This window comes from Mus pahari, chromosome 18, assembly GCF_900095145.1.
Source record: "Mus pahari chromosome 18, PAHARI_EIJ_v1.1, whole genome shotgun sequence".
Lineage (NCBI taxonomy): Eukaryota > Metazoa > Chordata > Mammalia > Rodentia > Muridae > Mus > Mus pahari.
Window position 1 is genome coordinate 55,449,576 of NC_034607.1, and position 24,409 is coordinate 55,473,984.

At 36.8% G+C, this 24,409-nt stretch overlaps 1 protein-coding gene across 32 annotated transcripts in view; it reads right to left on the minus strand.

Moving 5' to 3' along the window:
* Positions 1-24,409, minus strand: part of Nrxn1 (neurexin 1) — a 1,070,033-nt gene that overhangs the window by 20,618 nt on the left and 1,025,006 nt on the right. For 22 of the 32 annotated variants that reach the window (XM_029531581.1, XM_029531578.1, XM_029531577.1 and 19 more), the window contains one exon: positions 4,709-4,796. In XM_029531581.1, coding sequence (XP_029387441.1) covers positions 4,709-4,796 — 88 coding nt within the window. The remainder of the gene's footprint in view (positions 1-4,708; positions 4,797-24,409) is intronic. The other 10 variants (XM_021217863.2, XM_021217867.2, XM_021217862.2 and 7 more) reach the window with 1 other exon arrangement.

A 24,409-nucleotide genomic window follows, 5' to 3' on the forward strand; every position in this document is an offset into this window, starting at 1 on the left:
GTATGGTGGCTTCTAAGGAAGAAAGAAAAACAGTTCTTTTTAAAAAAAAAATAAAAAAAAATCAAGGTCAAATAAAGAAAATATACAATAAAAAAAAAGAAACAAGAAGAAGAAGAAGAAGAAGAAGAAGAAGAAGAAGAAGAAGAAGAGAGAGCGAGAGCGAGCGAGCAAGAGAGAGAGAGAGAGAGAGAGAGAGAGAAGAAAAAACAAAAAATTCAAGGTCTAAAACAACACCACAATATGTGTTGTGTTTTTACTCCCAGGGCTGGCAAACAAGTAGATGCATGTTGGAACTAGGTACCACTTGAACAAAGATGAAATTAATAACTAAACACACAATGCCCTCTTCATTAAGAGTACTGAGTGGAGTCACATAGCACATCTATCCAACACTTAATAAAACTATAATTTGCTGATGCTCAAGAAGAAGCTACATTGCTTTTCATGTTTGCTTTTCAGCATCTTTAGGGAGGAAGCCATCTGAATATCAAAGGTGACACAATTTCAGTGGGAAAGCTTTTTTTTTTTTTTTTTTGAAAGTGTATATATGCTGGTGGTCTATTTGATAAGAAAATGTTCACATATAAATATCCAGTGAGAGTGAAATACCCAGGCAACTAGTGAGGTAGCTAATTGTGGAGCTCTTGAGGTGGCTCCTTTCATGAGCTTAGCCGATTATTGATGGGCGTTGGACAGGACCTTACCTTTGAAATCTACTGCACTGCGTTAGTGTTCTAAAGACCTGCTTACCGAAAGTTTGATTTGCTTATTTTTAAAAGGATTTTCACATAGGCATGTCTAACAGTAACCAAAATCTCATGATTTTGTTAGCAATTACAATCACCACCAACATTATTTTGTGTTAATATAAATACAACAGCAGGAAAAGAGATATAAGGTAGTGGTTCATTTATTTTAAGAGCCTGTAGAAGCAGACTCTCAGAGGGAACAATATTCAGATTCAAGCAGTGTCAAGAAAACAAATGACTTTTCTTAAATAATAGTTGGAAAGAACACAGATAATATAAACTAAAACTTTTTAATTGATGCTACTATACAAATAATGTCATTTTGCTATGGGCACAATAGTACATGTAATATTAAAGAAGATCCAGGAAGAAAACCAGAGAATTGAATGGAAAAGTGAGTGTTGAAAAATGTTTTATTTATAAAATGCAATATCAAAAGATAATCCCTTGATGACACATAGCGGTCTGTAGGACAGATAAGGTCACCAGAACAGATACTAGGCAGTGTTCCCAAAAATGTGGCACTCCATACTTTAAAGTTCCTACCTACTCTAACAAAACCCAAGGAGCAGAAATCTAAGGACTAAGGGCAGAAACGTGGCAAGACAGGAAGTGAAATAATCCAGATTGTAAGGAAGTGTAAGTCGAGGCAGGAGAGATGGTTTAGTGGGTCAGAAAGCATGTTGTAGGAGCATGAGGACCCCAGGTCAAATCCCCAGTACCCACATTAAAAGGGAAGAAGCCCTGACCACTAGGTCTGGTCATTTACACCTTTAGACCCAAAACTCTAGACATAGAGACAGACAGATTTTGTGAGTTCTAGGCAAACCTGGTATGTATACATACACATATATGTATGTATAAATGTATGTGTGTATGTATGTATGTATGTGTATGTATGTATGTATGTGTGTGTGTGAGTATGTATGTGTGTTGTGTGTATGTATGTATGTATGTATGTATTTTTTCTGTTTCAGAAAAAAATTATAAAATGGCCTTGAATACCTGTAACCCCAATGATGGGGAAACAGAGGCAAGCAGGCCCTGAGAAATCCTCAACCAGCAAGCATAGACAAAATGCATTGCAAGCTCTATGTTCAGTGAGAAAACTTGTCTTATAGGACTAAGACAGAGAATGACAGAACATAAAACATCTTCCTCTGGTTTCCACAGTCAAGTAAACACACATACACACACACACACACAGTAGTTCTGCATCTTGTATTTTGGGCAAGAGAGAGTATATTAGAGAATTACATAAACTTATAGAAAATGTACTTCTTGGGGTCTGCAATCTTACATGTTCCTGCTCCGTGCTGTTGCCTTCTTATGGGTGAGGATACAGATATACACTGACAAACTACTCTTAGGCAGGTACTCAAGGTTCTTTAGATAATCCTAAATTCAGAAGAGAGGACAGCAAGACCATCTGGAACACAGATGTTGACAAGATGCTATGTGCTTCCTATTACTATGTACCTTTAATAAAGTAGCAAAAGTTGGATAAATTAAAAGAAGGAATAAGAGCTGGAGGTTCTTAACAGTGGTTAAGAAGATGTGCAGCTCTTGCAGAGAACCCACATTCATAGCATCCATGTATGGCAACACCCAATGGCCTGCATCTCAGTTGCAAGGGGATCTGATATCTCCTACGTCCTCAGGCACTGCACTATACTCACATATTCATAATCAGAAACATTAAACACACATCTTTGAATTAAACACAGAGAAGCAGAAGATAAAAGGGTTATTTCCTTTTTTCCAGTATTCTATCTCCTAAGTTCACTGTACCCAAAGGAATACAGACACCATAGAGTAGTTGCCAAGGAGTGTTTTATAGGACCTGCAAGCAATGCTGGAGTAATTGGAGCATTTTGATCAAGAAAAAAAGACAAATTGTCAATTTCAAGTGTAATTAAAATCCTCACACTGGATTTACTGAGCACTTAAAGTAAAGGTTCAGACTAAAGAGGATGATCTCCGATGGTTCAGACTAAAGAGGATGATCTCCGATACTCAAGAGAAGAGGGATTCAGCCAGAGGAAAATCAGCAAGCTCCACAATCATTCAATAGCTACAGTTCTATTATTGGAATAAAGTATAGATGCTGAAAAAGATGACTGTCTTCAAAATTATGAAGCAAAATCAAACTCTTACAGACATACAAAGTTCAGAGTTTGTTTTTTAAATAATCCATGAAGGAAGATTCAGAAGTGAGATAAATGAAAATGATGATGATGGTGATGGTGATGTCCTGCGCTTTTATTAAAGAGGGTAGTGAGGGAAACAAAGGCAGGGCATTTACCTTGCAGCCTAGGAGGATGACCTGATTGTGTAACCCTGATTAGGGAGATTGGCCACCAGAGATAGAAGAGTTACGAGTGACAAACGATTCTGGGGCTGAGAGTCCTGCGGGAAGCAATCTGCTAAGAAGGATTGAGACAAGCCAGACAATCTCCAGATGCAGCTGCACTGAGAATGGACTGTGGCCCACTTCCCCTTCACTGGCAGCTGCTCTTAAGTATGTGCAGCTGGTAGTGGCAGTGGTATATGTGACACTCAAGCACAGTCAAAGCCTATGCATCCCCAAATATTTCATATTTAAAAATGATTAGACTAATGTTAAAATGGTATTTCATTCATATATATACACATATATGTATATATATGTATATACACACATTCATATATATATTATAAATATATATTATATATATATATATATATATATATATATATATATATATGAATGAATGAAACAAGAGAATACAAATTAATTATTTTATTGAGACAAGTTCTTCTGGGAGGTAAGATCTATGAAGGTCACATCTTCTACAGTAATTCTGTTAACACACACAGGAGAATCAAAATAGAACCAATGGGCATAAGTTTATGACTGTAAGTGTTTGGTGTGAACAGGCTGTGATTCATTCGTAATTAATGCCCACTACCTCCATTGAACAGCACAAGAAACAAAAGTGATATGTTGTTCTCATCAAATGAGTCACAAACATGTTACAACAAAGAAACTAGAAATTTTTCCTTGGCCAAACGTGGCATGAGCTTTGGAGAAACAAGGCAACATTCAAATATCTCTTTTAAACTTGTCAAGGACATTAGCTCCCACTTGTCTTGCTATTGCCTCAATACTCAATACATCCAAAATTTGGAAATATATCACTTTAGATAATTTTCCAGCAGACTGAATCATGGGAAAACTTTTCAGGTAAAAGGCCATGTGATTCTTCACAATTCACTCTAAATTTTTAGCTTTCTAGTTTTGCTACAAATGACCACTGGGAAACTGTATGCAAAAGTGACTCAGGCCTACTGGAAAGTGAACAGTAAGTTCTCACTGTGCAACTTCCTTACCCACTACCTTATCTAAAGTATCTACTTTGTTTGTTTATTTGTTTTGTTTCTCAAGACAGGTTTTCTCTGTGTAGCCCTGACTGTTCTAGAACTCTCTGTAGACCAGGCTGGCCTTAAACTCAAAGAGATCCACCTGCCTCTGCCTCCAAAGTACTGTCATTAAAGGTATGTGGCACTATCACCCAGCTAAATAACTAATTTTGTTTGTTTCTGTTTTTGTTTTACATTGTTTTTTTAGAGTGAGAAAATGTTTATAACTGAAAGGCAAAGGCTTGCTGGATCATATTTTGTTATTGATGACTTGATTTTTATTTTTTTTGTGGCACAATTTTCTATAATCAATTTGGACTTCATCTCACTGCTCAGCCTAGGGTGGCTTTGAAATCCTTATCCTTCTGCCTCTACCTCGAAGATTATCAGTATATATTCCCCTTAGGTCCAAATAAACACCCATTGGATAATGTACCAGTTTGTATTGAGGTGGCCTAAGGTAGCTCTCACACATAAGTGGGCATCTCATCTAAGCAATATAACATGCAACAAAGATTAACAGCAAAGTCAAGGAAGTAAGAAAAAAATTGACTAACCTAACCCACCTGAGCTCGGCTCACAGGGGTCAATGTCCTCATCGTCGCTGGGACACTCTGCGGAGGCCACAAGGATATCATCTGTGGTCTGCAAGGGAATAACAGTCAGCAGGTTAATTAAAAGTGTCCTGAGTGATATGCTCCATTTCATTTACAAGTGAAACACAGTTTGTGCTTGCATTATAGTTGAGAAATCACTCATTATTTCCCTTCCTTGAGATGTGAGACTCTGAACTCATATTCACAAATGTATTTTAGATCTGTCATAGAAATATCTCCATGATTATGAGATCTGGATTACAACTTATTGTACATGTGAACACAGAAGTGGTGATCTACAGTTGGTAGACACCCAACCATCAAGCTACCGTGTGAGGCTGCACACAGAAGCAGTCATTTAAAACAACCTGGCAGAAACAGCTGAGTTGAGATTGATTACAACCCTGGAGAGCTACAACATATGCACCAGTAGGCTTTATGCAGTACATGCACCTCATTTCCTGAAGCAGAACAACCATAGCTTTTTTATGTTTGTGAACTGGTAGCTTGATAAAGATTCTAGATGTAGCTTGTTATCACTGGGAAACAAGGTTATGCAGAAAATTAGATATGTGGTTTTGTTTTCTAGGTGCAGAAGTAAAGCAGATACAGTGAAAATAATTTTCAGTTTTTAAAATTTCATACTCAAATATCATTTTTGCAATGTTCAGATAGCAGAAGCTATTTCCTCATTGTTCTTTCCATTGTCAAGGTTTCATCGTAAGTAAAAATTGTAGGCAGAGTACGCTGGGGGGAGGTAACCGTTTCCTCTGTGACATTATAGTTGCTTCGCTGCTCTTACAGCCAAAAAGATAACTGTCACTGTAATAAAAATCAAAGTGTGTAAATCCTAGCAGTTAGTCACATAAGCAGCACACTGACAAGTATCAAAGGTTGCTCTTTATTGCCACTACGAGCAGTAATAAACGCAGAGGAGTTATTGCATGGGATTTGTGGAGGTTTGCATCAGATTTGGCTAATGCAAAAGTAAAACATCAAATCTGTGGTGCAAGAAGGAGATGCTGTTGTATTTCAGAAGATGCTTGATAGCAAACTGATGCAGTCATGTAAGAGGAGTTAGAATAACATGGCAAGAGCTCTAAAGTTGATAGAGAGTCACAATATTGCCAGAAATACAGATTTAAAGCAAAATTGAAGAAACCAAGAGACAAGGAGCAAGGGCTCTTTAATGACAAATAAAGGCTTAAAAATCTTCAAATCCAGAATCTTTAGTTCACAAAGAATATATTCTCAATTTACTTTAAAATTAATGTGAGCCTTTAAGCAGCATGTGGATATTGGTTCATCGTGGCTTTTTGATCTGAATTCTTCTTAAAGTGTTTCTAGATTCATGTATTCTCCTGGTGTCATTTTCAAGAAGGAAGTTCAAAATGCCAGATTTTCAAGAAGCATAGCTGTTCAGAGAGAAAGCCATCAGCCCGTGGCGTGGCCAGCACTTCATTCTCATTAATATGAGAGATGTGCAGCAAAGACCCATCTGGCTTTTGGCGAGAGTTCATTTTGCAGCACATCACCCATGTGGGTCTGTGGTAGCATGGGATTAAATTAGTGGTCCTTCAGACCAATTAATCCATTATATCCCAGAGCAGACATTGGGCTTTGTCCTATGGCTAACGTCTAACAAGAAGGTATTATCCTCACCCAGAGTGTTGTGAAATGGTCTAAAATATTCTCTCTGACTCACTTAGCAAGACTCATCAAAGGTGCTAAAACTGAGGAACTCTGCTATTGAGATGTAATTAAGGCTATGCTTTATTTTTCTTATCTGAAGAAATAATGAGCAGAACAGACATAAGGAGTAAATCAGCACAAGGGAAGTACTTGGAAGACGATCACTTTGCAATTGTTAATGAAAAATTTCAACACTCTCAACACTAGCTTTAATATTTCATGGAGGTGGAGCTGTTTCAATTAAGTAATATTGAGCTATATTTATAAATAGTAAAGGTTTATATTTTTAACTGAAAGTTATACAAACTATTTTTCAGGTAGAAGATTTATGTTTGCAATTACATTCAAATTTGAGAGTTATATTAGGTAGTTTTTGCACTTCCATCTTTTACAGTCTCAGTTCAAACTAAGACTTGGGTAAACATCAAGAATAAATAAGGAGGATTGCTTGTTAAAATGAATTTATGGCTACATACATACAAGTCATTAGAAAATATTTTATTCAGGCTAGTTGCTTAGGTAATGCAAACCAACCTGCTTAAAGCTATTTTCTCTAGGGATCATTCTGCTTTAAGGAGAAAATGTTACAATGTTTCATAAAACACCATATGTAAAATACTAAAGTCATAAAATAGTGTTTTATTTATCACTTTTAAGATAAAATACATTATCAGACAAATATAACTCTTTTATAAAACTACACTTTAGGTTTTAATGTAATTTTCTGCTATTATGCATGTATATCCTTGATTGTTATATGTGTATTTTTTATTAAAAACTAAAAATGAGCAATACTTTTGTAAGTAAAAGTCTCAAATTAATAGTTGTCTTGGGTGAAATCTTTATGGTGTGAAAAATCCAGAAGCAGCTCAAGGAAGGAAAAAAATATCAAGAAGCAGCTCAAATGGGGGAAAAATCAAGTTTCATTCAGGAGAGGATTTAACCTAACAATTTTCTAACCAAAGCTATGTAATTGAAATTTAATTCACTCTGCTTGGAGCTGCCTCTCCATGACTTACTGTTGAGTGTGTGGTATTTAAAAACCTCAAGTATGTCACATTAATCAGTTCTCTTCTTTAGTAGACTTTGCTTGATTCTTACAACCCTTTTAAGACAGAGACAACTCATTGTAAGGGACAGAATGGCTATCAAGCAAAAGCACCAACTTTATGTAGCAGTCCATTTAGATAACTGTCTCTAACTGTACATTTAAACACTCACAGATCAAAGAACCATTTTGATGTTCCCTAATACAGCAATGTCTGTGCCTGAGCATAGAAAGCATTTAATCCAATTTTAAATGTGTACAAATTAAAGTCCCCATACCTTTAGAGAAACAACATAGAGTGTGGAGAAAAAAAGGATCAATACTTGATGCATCATGTTCGGCATGTAAACACCAATTCAAAAGATTAGGAGAAAATGTACTCAGAAGCCATTATTGCAACTTATCTAATAATTGATATTGGGGAGACTACTTGATAGTTTATAAATGATAACAATATTCCCCTTCTCACAGGGAGTCTCCCCTCCCCATCATTAGCAGTGAAAACACTACTTGACATTAAAAAGATAATAAAGTACTACTCAAGTGTCTTTGTGGATATATATTTACACACACACACACACACACACACACACACACACACACACACACACATATATATGAATACATTTTATGTCCCTGCCAAGAACAAAAGCATTTCTAGATGCCATTTTTATGATACATGGCTGTGCTGAACATTAACCCCTGTCAGTAAAGGGACACATTCAAAAAACATCAAGCAGAACAACAAACAAGAATTGTGAGGCAAAAGGCAAATTCCAACTGTGCAATTCCCATCCTCCATTGATTCTAAAACTTTTGTGTAAATGTTCTTTCTCAACTAAAATGTTGAAGAATATGTACAATAAATTATAAAATATAGATCTACGTATAATTTATAAGGAATGCTGGTGGAAAAGCTTCTATTAGAGAGCCATAGCTAAGCACTTCCTAAAACAACACAAGAGCAACAACCTATCCATTGGTATACTCATTTACCCAATTTGAATATGTGAGCTCTGGCTCTCATGAATATTTAGGTTAAATCGTATACATCCCTGAAAACAGCCAGCTTTCGCATTTCTTTAATTTTCTTTCCCAATTGACACCCAAGGCTATTGCAAAAAGTGACCATAAATCATCTCTCTGCTTGGGGAAAAAGCAGACTTGAAAGCTATTCAATTTTCTTCAAAAAATTTTCAGCTGCTTAAAATGTATGCAATGATAACAGAACAGTGAGTGTGGGATTGCATAGGGAGACTTCAGCATGGTAAAGAATCTTGCTTAAAACTCATTTCTGTGTATATTTGACTTTAGTTAGCTTAACAAGCCAAACTCACAGTATGTAGAAACATGTGCATAGTGTTGTAGAAAAGTGCATTTTCGGGAAAAGAGAGAGAACATGCCTAATTAAAAGCAACGTTCTTCCAGCTTATTTATATAACACAATAAAACATTCAAGAAAGAAATGGTATAAGAAAACATGAAACTGAATTATCACCTTAAACAAAACAGCATGTCTCTTTTATAATTTCTTTGAACTACTGTTGGCTTTTATTCCCGTACTGCATTTCCAATTTTAGCAAAAGCAACTCTGGAGGATCAGTCAAAAGCTTAAACTTTCAGAAAGACATCTCCAAAACCTATTCTCAATAATCAGAATTTGAAGGTGTAAGACCTCCAAATACTGTAAGTGGAAAAGCAAAAGAGATGAAAGGGAAATTAGAGAATGGGTCCAACGGCTCCACTCTGCTTGATCTGGTTTTGGACAAATCAAGTCTTGAAATGATTTAGGCTATTTCCAAATTAAATACTGACATGTTTACAAATGCAAATCCAGGCTTTTTAATGGTGTTAAAATAAATCTCTTGCCCAGTTATTGAGACCGAATGGACTAATTAGTCACACAGGTTAAACTGAAAATCCTTATTGGCAATGAGGTCAAAACATAATTTATGACTGCAGCATGCCAGTGGTGGATAGCTTCAATCAGCAGGATTCCAAAATCCTCATTTTCACTGTTGGTGTGCAACAGGTCAAGGAAGGAAATCACAATTCAGTAAAGTGTTCATAGATTTTGTTGTAGCAAGACTGATTTTAGAACCATTCATGTAAGGTGAATGTTTCCTCATGTATGTGAGGAAACTAGAAAAATAATAAAACATAACTACAATTGTATGTCTAACTCATGAAGTTATCTACATTATCAGTAAATTGTTAATATCATTTACTTGAGATATCTATCCATTCAATCATGAATCCAGGTATGTATACATGAACATATGTATACATCCATAGACACCCATCCCAACCCATCTTATTTTCTTCATGATATGATGTATCTTACAGAAATGCACGATAGCATTAATTTATAGTAAGTGAAAATGTAGAAGAAAGCAAGAAGTATTACAGTGTGAAAAAGGAGCCAGCACACTCATTAAGAGAAACAGTTACATTTACAAGAAGGCGTATACACAGCTAGCCTACTGTTTTTATATGGAACAAAACAGAAAGAAAATGACACTAAGGAAAGAAAAATATCAATGTTAGATGTGGAACTGCTGAAACACCTAAGATTAATATCTACTAGGTCAGCAACTATCAATTTATGGGTTGTGACCCCTTGGGGGACCAAACAATCCTTTCACAGGGGTCACATATCAGGTGTCCTGCATATCAGATATTCACACTTTGATTCATAGCAGTAGCAAAATTATAGTTATGAAGTAATAATAAAAATAATTTTATGGGTGGGGGTAACCACCACAGCATGAAGAACTGTATCAAAGGGTTTCAGGATTAGGAAAGCTGAGAACCACTGTACAATGTTGATCAATGTTAGCTAAATACTAATTCAGAATTCAAATTTTAATTATGGGCTTATATACAATGTCCATTGTTTTGGGTTGCTTCTTGTATTCTAAGTGACAAACATGCATGTGTGCACACACACACTAACACACTATACATATGTTATATATGTATGGATGAGCTTACATATGTAAGTATTTTATATATGAATCATAATAATTCCCCTAGCTAACCAAGCTATGGCAGCTCATGCCTGTAACCCCAGAACTGAGGAGGCTGAGGCCTGAGGCAGTCTAGAAGAGCCTGGGGTCCCTCAAAGAACCAAAACACAAACAAAGAGTAAACAGAGATAATAATAATGTTTCCGTATCCCATGGGTATATTGTGGGAATCAAATTTGATAACTACTATTATGGAAACCACTGTGTGATACCAGATATAATTCAAGCACCTAAAAGTTTTGCACAAATTCAAAATTGCAAGTGTGGTGCTCAATGGAATCAAAGCTGCTCTATGATCACTTGGGGAAGGAAGAAACATGGCCATGTTGATTTCTTTAGAAAATGATGGCTCTCCTTTCACCATGTAAAAATAATATTTTCTCCTTCATTTTTATCCTATGAACAGGTGATTTACCAGCACTTGTTTGTGAATCATGTGCTTACACTGACAGAAAAGGGCATCGGATACCAGGGACTGGAGTTAACAGACAGTTATGAGCTGCTGAATGGGTCCTGGGAACTGAACCCAGTTACTCTAGAAGAGCAATGAATACTCGCTAATGCCAGGCTGTCTCCAGCTCTTGTCTTCATCACTGTAAAGCAGCTGAGGCCCTCTTGTTTTATAATTAGTAAACAGTGCTGATATTAACTTCCTTGATCCCCTTTACTTTCACCTTTGCCCTTTCTATTTAATTTGTAGTGTTCTAACTGCTAATGTGGCTATCTCAGAGTGAAAAAATACCTCCCATACCAGAAAAAAGCGGACCAAATAATTCTGCTTGACTTACTAATATACCACAGTGGCTAGGTCTAATATATCTGTGTATGTATGTATGTATGTATGTACATCCATGCATCTATCTATCTATCTATCTATCTATCTATCTATCGTTATTTAGAAATGTTTCTATGGTTATGATTTATTTGTTTTTGTTGTTTGTTTGTTTGTTTGTTTCAAGACAGGGTTTCTCTGGGTAGCCCTGGCTGTCCTGTAACTCACTCTGTAGACCAGGTTGGCCTCAAAGTCAGAAATGTGTCTGCCCTTGCCTCCCAAGTGCTGGGATTAAAGGCGTGCACCACCACTACCCAGCTTTGATACATGAGACAATCTACTTGTTCTGCTAAAACCCAACCCTGGCAGAAGGAAGATGTTTTGTACGTGTAGTTCCCCAGTTAAACTGCTAAGTTCTTCTCAATGTATCAGGATAATTTGTCTGTAATCAACAGGATAAGTGGAATTGTGTGTGTGTGTGTGGGGGGGGGGGGTAGTGGGATTGTCTGGTTTGATTTGTTCTCAAAGATGATTTTTATGGTAGAAGGGTTGTCCCAGTGAACCTGAGAAAAATGCTAAGTGACCAGATCAGTCTTTGTGATTAAATTCTTAAAGTCCAAACAGAGACGGTGCCATGTGCTTCTCTATGAGAAGCTTCCTCTCTGTACAGTAAATAGAGAAGGAGTATATTTGCCTTTGAGATGAAGTGGCTAGGCTTAAATTCCAACTTTGTCTGTCACTTACCAATTCTGTAGCCCTAAGCAACACTCCTAAGTTTTCCAGGTTTCTTCATGTGTAAAAGTAAAGTTATTTTCACTGATTATGCAGAAATATGATGAGCATGAAAGGATCTAAGGCTAGACAGCACTACTGACTGGCAGGCTAGCTGATACATGAAGATGCTACTGAGCATTAATTGCATAGACGCAGCTGGGTTTCAAACTGGCACATATTCTCCTTCATTTTTATGGTAACATGGGAAGGAAGAATAATTCCTAGAACTAGACTCCCTAAGTAATATTTGGACACAAACTCTCCTTCACAAAGAATGAATTCGCAATTCTCTTTAAGCACTCTGGTGATAAGGGTGATAAGCAGCACCAAAAGATGTACATACTGAAAACACAAGGAGCATCCCTCTCATTCTACTCAACTTCAGTCCGAACCAAGAATTCATCGGAGTTGGAGGCTCTGAGTTATCCAGAGTTGTCCTCCTCTAGTTAAAGTGAAGGGAAAGCCTGGTATGCTCAGGCATGTGTCAGGTTACCAGTGCTAATTACTGCAGTGCTCCACGCAGGACTCAGGTGCAGGTCCCAACCTGCAGGCTTTCCATCCAGTTAGTGACTTCCTCCTCTCACTTTCAGGATCATTTTTGGACACGAGAATAGTGAAAATAGCAAAAGTAATCATTGCCAACTTTCTCTAATATTTACATGATACAACTTTAAAAAAAAATATTCTCCTGATTTAACAAATGTTTTTGTAAAGCCTTTAAGAAATGCTAGAGAATGGCACTCACCAAAATCACCCAGGGCTGTTAGTTAGCCTTGAGAGTACTCAGCAGCTGGTGCAAGGCCCATTAATGACCAACTAGAGATGCATAGGATGGCTGTCGAGAATTAACCCTAATTGCTTTCCATTGTGAACTCAGTGACTTATTGGTGAGCCAATCTTTGTGCACATGTTTCACTGGATGGAATTTGTTACAGGATTCTTCCTACCAGTGTGTGATATTTTATTTATTCATGTTACCTGGCTGTGGCCTTTCCTCCATGCACTCCCCTCCCTGTCAAATCTGTCTCTGATTTTCACCCATTCTAATTTTTGGTTTGCTCACTAGTCAAAGACATATACCAAATCTATTCAATATAAAGATATTCCCAGGAGAAATTATGAAGTCATCCAAATCGACCTCTAAAACGGGATGTTCGGAAGGCGGTTCTTCTGGCTGATTTGGTGTCATCCTTAATACAGCAACATATCAGTGTCTCAGAGCCCAGAGAGGATCATTACCTCTGTCCCCAAACTTCCCCACACACTGTGAGTCTGTACAGTGTATGTGTATGTTGTGTAGGAATGTGTGTACACACACATGCATGCACAGAGGCCAGAGAAAGACATTGAGTACCTTTCTCTAACATTCTCCATATTAACCCATTAACTCCAAGGGCTCTTACTGACCCTGAAGCTTGGCTGGCAGCCAACAAGACATGGTGATCTTCCTGTAGGTAGCTCACCATACCACAGGGGATTACAGTCTGATGAAGGTCATTCCCAGCTTATGTGTTCAAACACATGCCTTACTCAGGCCAATTCAAATTATTAATAGCTTTTGCCTCTTCCAAAACTTTGTAGGCCCTTTCTACTTCCAACTTGCTCTACAGATTTACTTTAAACTGGAACATAAGATAACCCCAAGAAAAGTCTCCAAAGAAAAGAATGTCAAGAAAGATTCTCAAATAAGAAAAACCAGGTGATTCATAACCACTTGATTGTAGCTCATGGCTTCCAGCACATGAGGCATGTCCATTTTCTCCAACTGCAACATTTCCCATGAAGACAGTATGTGATTCTTCCAGACATATTTGAACTATGATTCCCAAATAGTCTGTTATTTCACTTATTGAAATTTTATTCTATCTCAATACTGTAAATGTATATGTACATGGAGGAGTTAGTAGAAGCCAGACGAAGACATTGGATCCCCTGAAGTTGGAATTGCAGGCATTTGGGAGTCACCAACCTTAGATGTTGGGAATTGATTACTGGTCTTCTCCAAGAGCAGAAAGCAATATTCACTGTTGAATGTAGCTAGTCTCCCATCACAACTGTTATTTTCTAAGATGAAGCTACATAGAAACCAGTTGTTTCTCACTCCACTGAGTTTTCTGACAGAGGAATATGAAAATAGGAAAGCAGTTGTCTCACCTTCTTTGATACCTTGTGACCTGAAAAGCTAGATGGCTCACTGACACACAGGTATTATAATTATATTATAACATCTGGTGTGGGTTTGATTTGGGCAAGCAGTCTTGGTTACTAATTATCATTATGAGCATAGGAAGGAACATTTTCTGTAGTAGCCAAATTCTGCTTTGCTAAGAGAAACTGAGAACTTTGGCTACTGGTTACAGGATCTTGTGCTTAGATGGCTAGTTCATGGTTATTTGAGTCGGATGTGGTCATATTTATATCTGGGCCCTCTATAGTGTACTATTAAAACCTGGATGACTTATACATGAGCATTCTTTCTTGAAAAATAAGAGAGAGTGCCTAAGGACCAATCTCTGGAGTGTAGACACAAGAGTTTAGAAACCATGACTTATGGTTTCCATAGCCCTGTTCCTGGAAAATGGCAAGTGTTAATTAAGTCTGGGCTATCATCCCAATTATTGTTTATGGCCCAGTTCTGGCATTCTAGAAAGCAATACATTTTTCTCTTTAAAGTAGATAAAAGCTCACCACCTAGGATCACAGGATATATAGACTGCTTATTTGCCTTGAAGAGAATATTGTAAAGGAGAGGAAAGAAGACAAATATTGTATGAACAATACAAATATATTTTTACTCTGAATGCCCTATTTTGATTTTCAGCTGATAAACTCCATTTTTATATCAAAATATACTTCCAACTCTTCCAATGCATTTCTAGTTGGAAACCCTTTCTTTTTGTTTGTTTCATAATTATCTAACTGCAGATGTAAACTTAGGGGAGACAGACTTTGGAAATTTTAAGTATGTTGCTATGGTAATGGTTTGCAATAATGTATATGAGTTCCAATTTAGATTACCAGAACTCATCTGAGTTCTTATGTGGAGGTTCAAATCACTGGACACACAGTGTTGGTCGTTTGTGGTGTCTTTAAAAGTTTGAGAAACACCTTTGTGTTGCCCATAGCAGTCAGAATCCATAAATACTATCTGTCTGTCTGACTATCTATCCATCTATCTATCTATGTATCTATCATCAATTTATCATCTATTCATTTGCTTAAATGTAGAAAAGTACTCATTCACTGTATGACTTATGTGACCTCTTCCCCCAGTCTGACTGCTCTAGGAGAAGGTGTGTTTATAAATTCAATATTTCATCTTTGTTGCAAATTCCTGGTAGAAGTAGCTATAATTTTTTTCTAGTGAATTTCACATTAACATTAATAAGATTGAACTATATATAAATCGAGAAGTGTGATTAATTCAAGAATTTTGTAGAGGATCTTTCTAAAAGGATTACTCTTACACATAAAGTGAAAGCACATGGTTCTGTTCACTGAACCAGTGCCCCAGAGTGCCACTCCCACCAATGAGAAGTCACAAAGTGACTCATGAGAACCATCCTTACTGTACCTGTCCTTAAATGTTTCACTAAAGTTTAATGCTAATATCTGATTGCTGATCCTTTGAAAACTAGACAATTATCTTGGCAAAAGCACTCTCATAAACTTAATTTACCAAGCACTGAAAAATATAGTTGTATTTAGTCCACGCAGTAATTATTAAAAATTCTCTGTAAGTTATAAAGCTTTTACACCTAAAATTTACATTATACAATTTTTAATCAATATTTTTCAAAATGAAATGTTTACCAGTGAATTACCATTTGTATATATTATTCAGTTTCCTTAGAATAAAACATTTACTGTGATGTTCCATATCATCTAAAGTGGTATGAAATAAGTACAGACAGCCATGCCGTCTCTTGTCTCCCTACTTACAAACCCTCCCCACAAGCATGGCCAGAGACCAAAACCTGACAGTCATTTAAAATTTACTTTCCTGTTTTGGTTTGACCCATCTTTCAAAATACACATATAAGCCTGCACAGAAAAACACACACACTCACACACACACACACACACACACACTCACACTCACACACTCACACACACACACTCACACACTCACACACACNCACTCACACACTCACACACACACTCACACACATACACACTCACACACACACTCACACACACTCACACACACACAGTCTCCCCACCCCCATTTACTGTAACACTGTTGATGTATTTTAAACCTCGGGTTGCTTTCTTGTTACCCACCCCAGAATCCCATCCTAAAACAGCCTACAGCAATGCTGGAATTAAACACATGAGAATACAGTAATTAGCTATGCAAACTGTCAAGTGGCTCTAAAACGGAAAACAACCCAGAAAGCAGAACAATCAGCATTTTTAAGATCTAAGAGGAATTTGCATAGAGTTCATTTATTTTAAAAATAAGTAGACTTTGCTTTTTTTTTTAAAAAAAAAAATAGTCACTGAAATTTCTATGGAAATAGGGCAACACAGCTGATGTGTCTTTTACATCTTTGGTTCCCCCACACTGATATTATAGAAAAGTTTTCAGTCTTGTATGCTTTCCAAACAAATTCTTTTTTTCTTTCTGGTTTTAAAGGTGGATAGTGATAAAAAAATTTTCAAAATAGACACAAATAGGTCAGAGATCGAATTACGTGCTATGACCTGCATATTATCAATGCTTCTTTCAAGTCTAAGTAAAATGGCTTTATGAGGGATAACTAAATTAAAATATGCTATAGGAAATATGGAAGCTGGAAACAACTCTCAAAATGTCTTGTTTGCTTCTGTGTGTAAGGGAAGAAGCAGATATTTCATTTTGGACAATGAGCATTAATTAAAAACTTGACCAAAAAAATCTGTATCTTAGTGGGCGCGAAGCAGCTGACTCTCCATCTCAGCATCTCTGAGGCTTTTCTATGAGGCAGCAGAGTCTTGTATATGCAGTCTCATCTGAATTGCTAAGCTGTGCTGCAGTTGATGCCTAGTGCTCCTTTAGCCCATTTGCATCCAGCAATAGAAAGACAACAGAATTACTTTACATCCAGAACTACATTGACATACCATCCAAACAAAGTTAAAATGAAATACATTTTTTTGGTTCAAATTTCTCATCTTTAAACATGGTGGACATCTATCTTCTAGCTGAGAATGCAGTACCCCATGGCTGAATCTGGTCAAGAATAGGACACAGTGATCCAAGAAAAGCTGTCAGTTGTCCCTATTGGACTGGGACGAATCTCTCTCCATCCTGCTGCCCTACACAGTGAAGTAGATGACTCCTCAGGACTCTTTAAAATGCAGAAAAGGAGGACAAGGCAAAGGAGCCTCGGGTGAATCCTGTAGTAAAATACTGATGTTGATGTCTGTTCTGAGAAGCTATACGTGTTGGAAATTGCTTGCATATATAATATGCATATAGAAACAAGCCAATTCTGTCAGAATCTGAAAAAGCTCTCTAATGAACAGCAGTAGTAATGTCCTGCTTTGATACTGGACTACAGATGTGCAAAATGTTAATGCACAAAACAGGCTAAGTTGGCTCAGTAAACTAAACTGTCCCATTCAGGATTGGGTCTTCTGGTACCAGTAGAGGTCTGAAATTTCAATCCTTAGGACAAACAAAGTCTAGAGTCTTTCCTCATCTCTAGATATATTCCACCAAATAAAATGGCCCAACACATGGACAGTGTCTTGTGTTTTCATTTACAACTTTCTGTTAATCTGTAATTATGTCATAAAGAAATAATCTTCTTTATCGTGAAGTGGCTTGGTAACAGTGGGGTCGAAATGACACAGATAGACTAATGCTAAAGGAGTGAATTCATTGAGTCGAAATCACATGCTACTTGAAGTAATCATTGGTTTACTGTCCTTATAGTTTTAAGTATTTGACCCTGACTTGAAGTATAGATATTGTCATAGGACATATTATTGCTAATGGTACCATTTTAAAGCAATGTTTCCCTAATGTGTCCATTAAATAAATAATATTAAGGCATAACAGACAGGAGAAAAAAATTAACAACAAAATTGTATACTTGATTTGAATGAGAAAATTGGAATATTGCAAATGAAATAAAACTGAAAAAAAATGTAACAAAAACCATTAGAGAATTGTTAAAATTAAGTTCCTAGGCTTTATTTCTGATTTCTAGCCACAGGCTTTTGTTATTTCATGTAATTTGACTCTGTAATCTTAACATTCCTTAGAATCTGACTCAGCTAATAATTATGATATTATCAATATGTTTTCTTTCAATGTCACAGAATTCAGTGCATTCTTCCGACCTCCATCATTAAGTCTAAAATAAGAGCTGGTGACTTAGCAACTTTGTAACTAGTGTTTTGTTCATAGTTTGATTCCCTAATGGCAGGGGTGGGACAGAAAAAAAGAGATGTCACTAGCTGACTCCTGAGAAAAGCAAGACCAAGGCAAGCAGAAATGATAAACCTTAGTTGCAGAAGGTTGGGGAAGTGTGTGAGGAAGGAAGTATCGGTTGTTGTTTGGATGGCAGCAGGATATCCTGGTCTACTTTATCAGTGAGCTGATAATAGAACTTTTTCAGAATTAGGGGAGTAGAATTAGTATTTCACCCAATCAGATGTGAGCTAAATTTTGACTTTAAGTTCTAGAACAGTGTATAAGAGAAAATCAGTATTGTAATATGTACAAGGAAAACAATTCAGGTCAAGCTAGCTCTGGGACTACTTAACTAACATGAATCATTACAATTTAGTTCTGATACTAACAAAGGCCTTACCTCAGTTGAACACCACAGCTTAGGAAAAGAGAAGAGTGTTCGGCCCAGAATTTCTGCTTTCGTATACAGCTTCCAGCAAAGTAAGACACTAGAGGCAGTGTATAACTCACTTCACTGTAGTTATGAACAGTGCATCTTACAATGAAATATTCTCAGCCTACCATACCTTTTTCTAGAGCTAATGCCATCAATTACAGCAGAATAAAAGTGGTGGGAGGAATTATTTCTAATAGAAGCAAAAAATGTATCATATGTAATTGGTCAAGAGTCAAAACTTGGTGACATGATTCAGATGTTTTGAAATGGATTTGGTGACACTCATTATTCCCTGTGACCCCAATAAAAAAAGTTGGATAACAGTATTTGGTCCCCACATCTCCTAATGTCCCTCTTTCCTCAGTGAGGAGCAACCAGACTTCTTATATTTTAAATTGAAATATTTCAAGTTAACTGGTTTGGAAGTCAAATCTATCATTATAAGATTAGCTTAAAAGCTAAAATGCTACTTTATGTATCAATTTATATGTCAAATCGCTACTTCCTTGTATTATCCATTGAATCTCGGTAGGGAGTAAATAGTTTCAGTTTAGATCTGGACAACAAATAAAAAAAGCCTGAAAGATATAATTACTACATCTTCTATTTCTTAAGAGGTTTATAATTATTAATATCAAAGTCTCAAATTTATGCCTATGCATCTGAAAAAATACAAGACAAAAAACAACAATGACAAAAACCACAATTACTTTCCTGCTAAGGAAGTCTAGTGGCCATAGATATTTGTAAACTGTGTCAGTTCTTATGTACAAACTGGGAACATCCATAAAAATATTTTTCTTGCACACCTAACCCTTTGTTATCAGGACAAACCCACTTTCTGTCATAAGCATTTATAGAAAAATGCTTACAAGGTCTTGTACCCTGAGTACCTCATTTGGCACTTTTAAAATCTGTCTCCTATAAATCTCTCTCAGCAGCAGAACTACTCCTCACACTGTGCTCTCTCCTGTGGCCATTTCCCACCTCCTTTTATTAGAAGCCACAGTGAGCCTCACTGTTCAGAGGACAATGTGAAGCTTTCCTGGGAACTAAGTACTTTAGTGCATATGGAACGTTATAAAACATTTATGTATACAAGACCAAAACCTCCCCAGGGCAGGTCCAGCATCACCTGGGTGCCTCTGGTTTTATACCACAAGCTCTTATTAGGGACATCAGAAAAGAAATCAGAGTTCTTGATACAAGGGAGTAAATATTTTCACTTATAATGAATAATTTAGCTATTTGGGCTTCTGAAAAATAGATTTGAAATAACTTCATGACTTCATATCAAAGTAAAAGTTCAGGGAGAAAAAAGAACACAGGCAGCACAGAAACTCCTTTGTTTTCATAAAAACACTGCTTTTACGAACACAGACTGCATTTCCCCTCCTTTGCTGAGTTGTTGCTTTGTGTGTTGCTTTTCCTTTTGTGTGTTTCTAGGATTCCATATCATCCGTTCTCTGAAATCTAGTAGGTTCACAGCCAGAACGCTAATGAGCCTGTGTTATCTTCATTGTGAAAAATGGAAAAACCATCTTTGCCTCGAATTAAGGCCATGACTGAATAAACTAAAACAAAACAAACAAAAGTCCAGTCAGAAAATACAACATGCAAATTTAGGTAAGGTGATTTAAGACCATGAAAATCAACCCATTCTCCCCAGAGCATTTAAGAACGTCTTTCTTAAAAGACATTCACATTTACCCACACTCTAAAACCATGAGGTTTTAAAGATTAAAGCTATTTATATCTCCCTTAACAAAGGAGGAAATCAAGCACCCAAAACTGTGGCAGGTGATCTTTCAGTTGCTGAAGAACCTCACTGGTGTACTCTAGTGCATAAACCAATATTAAAAACTGTTTAAAATTTGGGTACTTTCCTATAGATATCCTGTCCCCATTGGGAACTGTGGGATTTCAGGTGAATCTGAAGTGATTGTAAGGGTAGATTTGAGACTGTGAACAAAGACCTGAGAGTGACTTAGATGAACCAAGGATAACAAAGAGAGAAAAAGATGCCAAGATCAAATCAAGAATAAATTCAACTTTTAGAACAGAAGAAAGGTCTGCTTCTCTGCTAATTACACTTATTCCTAGAACTTTTCATTCCATGTTACCTAATGGAATTCTGAGTAGCATTAAGAGGCAGTTTCTCTCAACTAATGTTGGAAATCAAATTACTGTCACCCTGAAATCTCCCAGAGAAGTCTCATGACATTTAGGAAAATGTAGAACAAAGGAATTGTTTCTAAAAAAAATCATCTTTCACTATAAAGCAATACTGGCAAGTGTGGGGTAGTTATATTGGATGTTTACACTTGTGAAAGATGAAAGGAGGGAGAATTGTATTTAAAGATTTTAGGATGCTTTTTATAATCTAAAGCTGGTCTAGTTACCATGTGTGTCTTTATATTAAAGTGGTAAAGGACATACATTTATCTAATTAACTCTAGATATTACATGCAATTTGGTGAACCGTGGTGTTTTTTTATTATTTTATTTACTTATTATTTAGAGACAGTGTCTCTCTGTATAGCTCTAGTTAAACTGGAACTTTCTCTATAGCCCACGCTAGCCTCATACTTAGAGTTCCATCTGCCTCCTGAGTCTTGGGATTAAAGGCATGTGCCACCATGCTCATCTGTTGTGGTATTTTGTATGAGTTATTTTGTTTAAGGCTCAGATACATTCAAAAGGGCAAGGGAATGGAACAGCTGCAACCATTAAAATATAAATCCATGATTTTTATATTTATATGCATAAAACAGCTTATTCTTGCTTGAATGGCATATTTTCAAAATATCTTTGCATTTTAGAGTCCTATGTCAATCAAGTGCCTAGTTTTCTCAGTCTCATCACACTAAACGTCCATATATTCTGTGATATCTCTTTCCACAAAGTGCAAGACTAGATACAATGTTTCTGAACTTCTTATGTAGAGGGAGATAAGCTCAACCCAATATTTATTTTGTTACTGAACCCAGGGGACTTGTATATAAAGTAAATTAGTTTATGAAAACTTGACAAGAGCTACTATCATCTGTGAAAGGAGTGCTCACTCGATTGAGAAAAACCCTTTCATCAAACTGGCCCTATGGGAGGGAGGCCTGTGCCACTGTGGGCAGGTGGTCTTGAATTATAGAAGGAAGCAGTTAAAGTAAGCTATGAAAACAATCCAGTAAGCAGCACTCTTCCATATCTGTGTTTTGGTACCTGCTTCCAGGTTCCTACCGTGCGTGAGTTCCTGCCTGGGCTTCCCTCAGTGATAGACTGTGATTGCATAAGCTAAATAAGCCCTGCCTCCCAAAGTTGTCTGTGGTCGTTCTTTTTATCAGCAGTAGAAAGTAACTAACAAAATTTGTGATCATTATCATACTCAGTATGTGAAGTGAGAAGGTCAGAATCCAGGCAAACTCTATTGCCATGGATGTCTTTAAACAACACCTCTTGCGTATATAGCTAGCTCACACATGGAAGAACGAGGATGGAGTTTTGAAGCAATTATTATGCAACTGTACATACAAATTAAAAAATAGATTTTCTAGCAAAACCTTGAGCTGAGAATAAATGAGATTTACTGAGTGATAAAAGTTGCTTTGCTTTAACAGAATACATACTTTATCATATATGTTTTTATATCTATAATCTATACTTACATGTACTATATGTACTTTTCGTAAATTCTTCCAGTGATTGACTACAAGGCTGCCTGCCTTTTTTCCCAGTCAGTTTTAGGAATCAAACTGAAGCTTTTACACATGTGCGGCAAATGCTGTACCACTATTCTGTACCTGTAGTCTTGGAAATTTGTCTTTGGCTGCATGCTAGAAAGATTTTTCAGGGAGTGAAGAAATTAACTAAGCAAAGGTATTTCCCCAATATAATGTCTTTGAAAAAGCAGTAATAGCAGAGAGAAGGGGATCAGATATTAGGACTGACTCCTTTGGGAAGCTGAACTCTTTTGCTTTGCTAAAATACTATTCAATACTCCCACCACTGTTATACTTTTTTACAATTTAAACTAAGGATATTTGAAATAATGAAGTATTTATGAAAAACTACATTATGGTTTTGGAGAATCAGTAAGAAAATATTTGAGGCTTTTTGCTATTAAAATTTCTGCTTTATCTGAAGATCAAAAAATATGTTGGAATAAAAAAAACATTAAATTTTGGGATTGAGTATTAGAAGAGTCATTCTTATTTAACTATGTCACTCCAAATGAAACAGAATAGTGGAGAAGCATGTGGAAATGTGCAGTGACAATTACATCATTACATCACAGAGGTAGGAATATGTCATAGAGTATGGCAGGGAATATGTCATAGAGTTTTCCTTCTCTACACAGTGGCCACTTGTTTGGACTCATTCTGCACCGAATCAGCTAAACAAGCTCGAGATATCCATGGAACTATTAACTGTTTGTCACTTTCTCCAATTATTTTAAATAGCAGGGGTTGTTCGCCTGCTCCAGAGGAGGCTTACTTTGGAGTGACTTAGCCTAGCTCCATCACGCATGTCATTGTAACTACAGAAGAAAGGCCTTCAAGGAATCAAATATCAGCTGTTACATAAAAGTAAACAGGAAAACAGAAAGGGCAGTGAATTGTTTAGGACATCTGTTCTCAACTTGTAGGTTGCAACCACTTAAGTTGTTAAATGAACCTTACACACACACACACACACACACACACACACACACGCACGCACAGTATCATGTATATAAAATCTTTGCACTATGATTCATAACAGTAGCAAAATTACAGTTATGAAGTAGTAATAAAGTAATTTTATGGTGGGGGGTCAGCACAGCATGAGGAATTGTAGTTAAAGGCAGATCTAGGATGGTTAAGAACAGTCTAGGGTGAACAATGTCAACATTACCAGAGATCAAAGAAATTCAGAGGTTAATTATATAACAAGAGTATAGTTTCAAGTAACATTGCTAAGTTAACACCCACTGTGCTATCTGAAATTGATAGTTTTGAATCCTGGGGTAAGCAGTGTGTTCTCTTTCTGATCAGAATTCTGGGGTAAGTAGCACACTATCTTCCTGATCAGAAAGCACTGGAGCCCATGAATCATAGGTAAAGCCCCAGGGCAGTAAACACTACAGGCAAGGAAGGAGGGAGGTGAGAGAGAAGACAGGATAATAAATATAGGTCACTTGGTCTAGCTATAGTTTAGCAGTCAATACCCTGCTCATCTACGGATTGTGCCAATGCAAATAACACCAAAATTAGAACCATGGATTTGGATGATACTGAGTGTTTCAGGGTGGTATGGAGATAGAGTATAATACTCTTTGGATAACACAGAATATTATTTCTGAACCAGAGAAATTTTTCAGCAGTTTAGAGTACCCATTGCTCTTGCAGAGGACCAGGACTCAGTTGCCAGATCCTACATGCTGGCTCACAATTTACTGCAACTCCAGTTCCAGGGATCTAATTCCCTCCAAGGGCACCAGGAAGGCATGTGGCCTAAATATATACATGT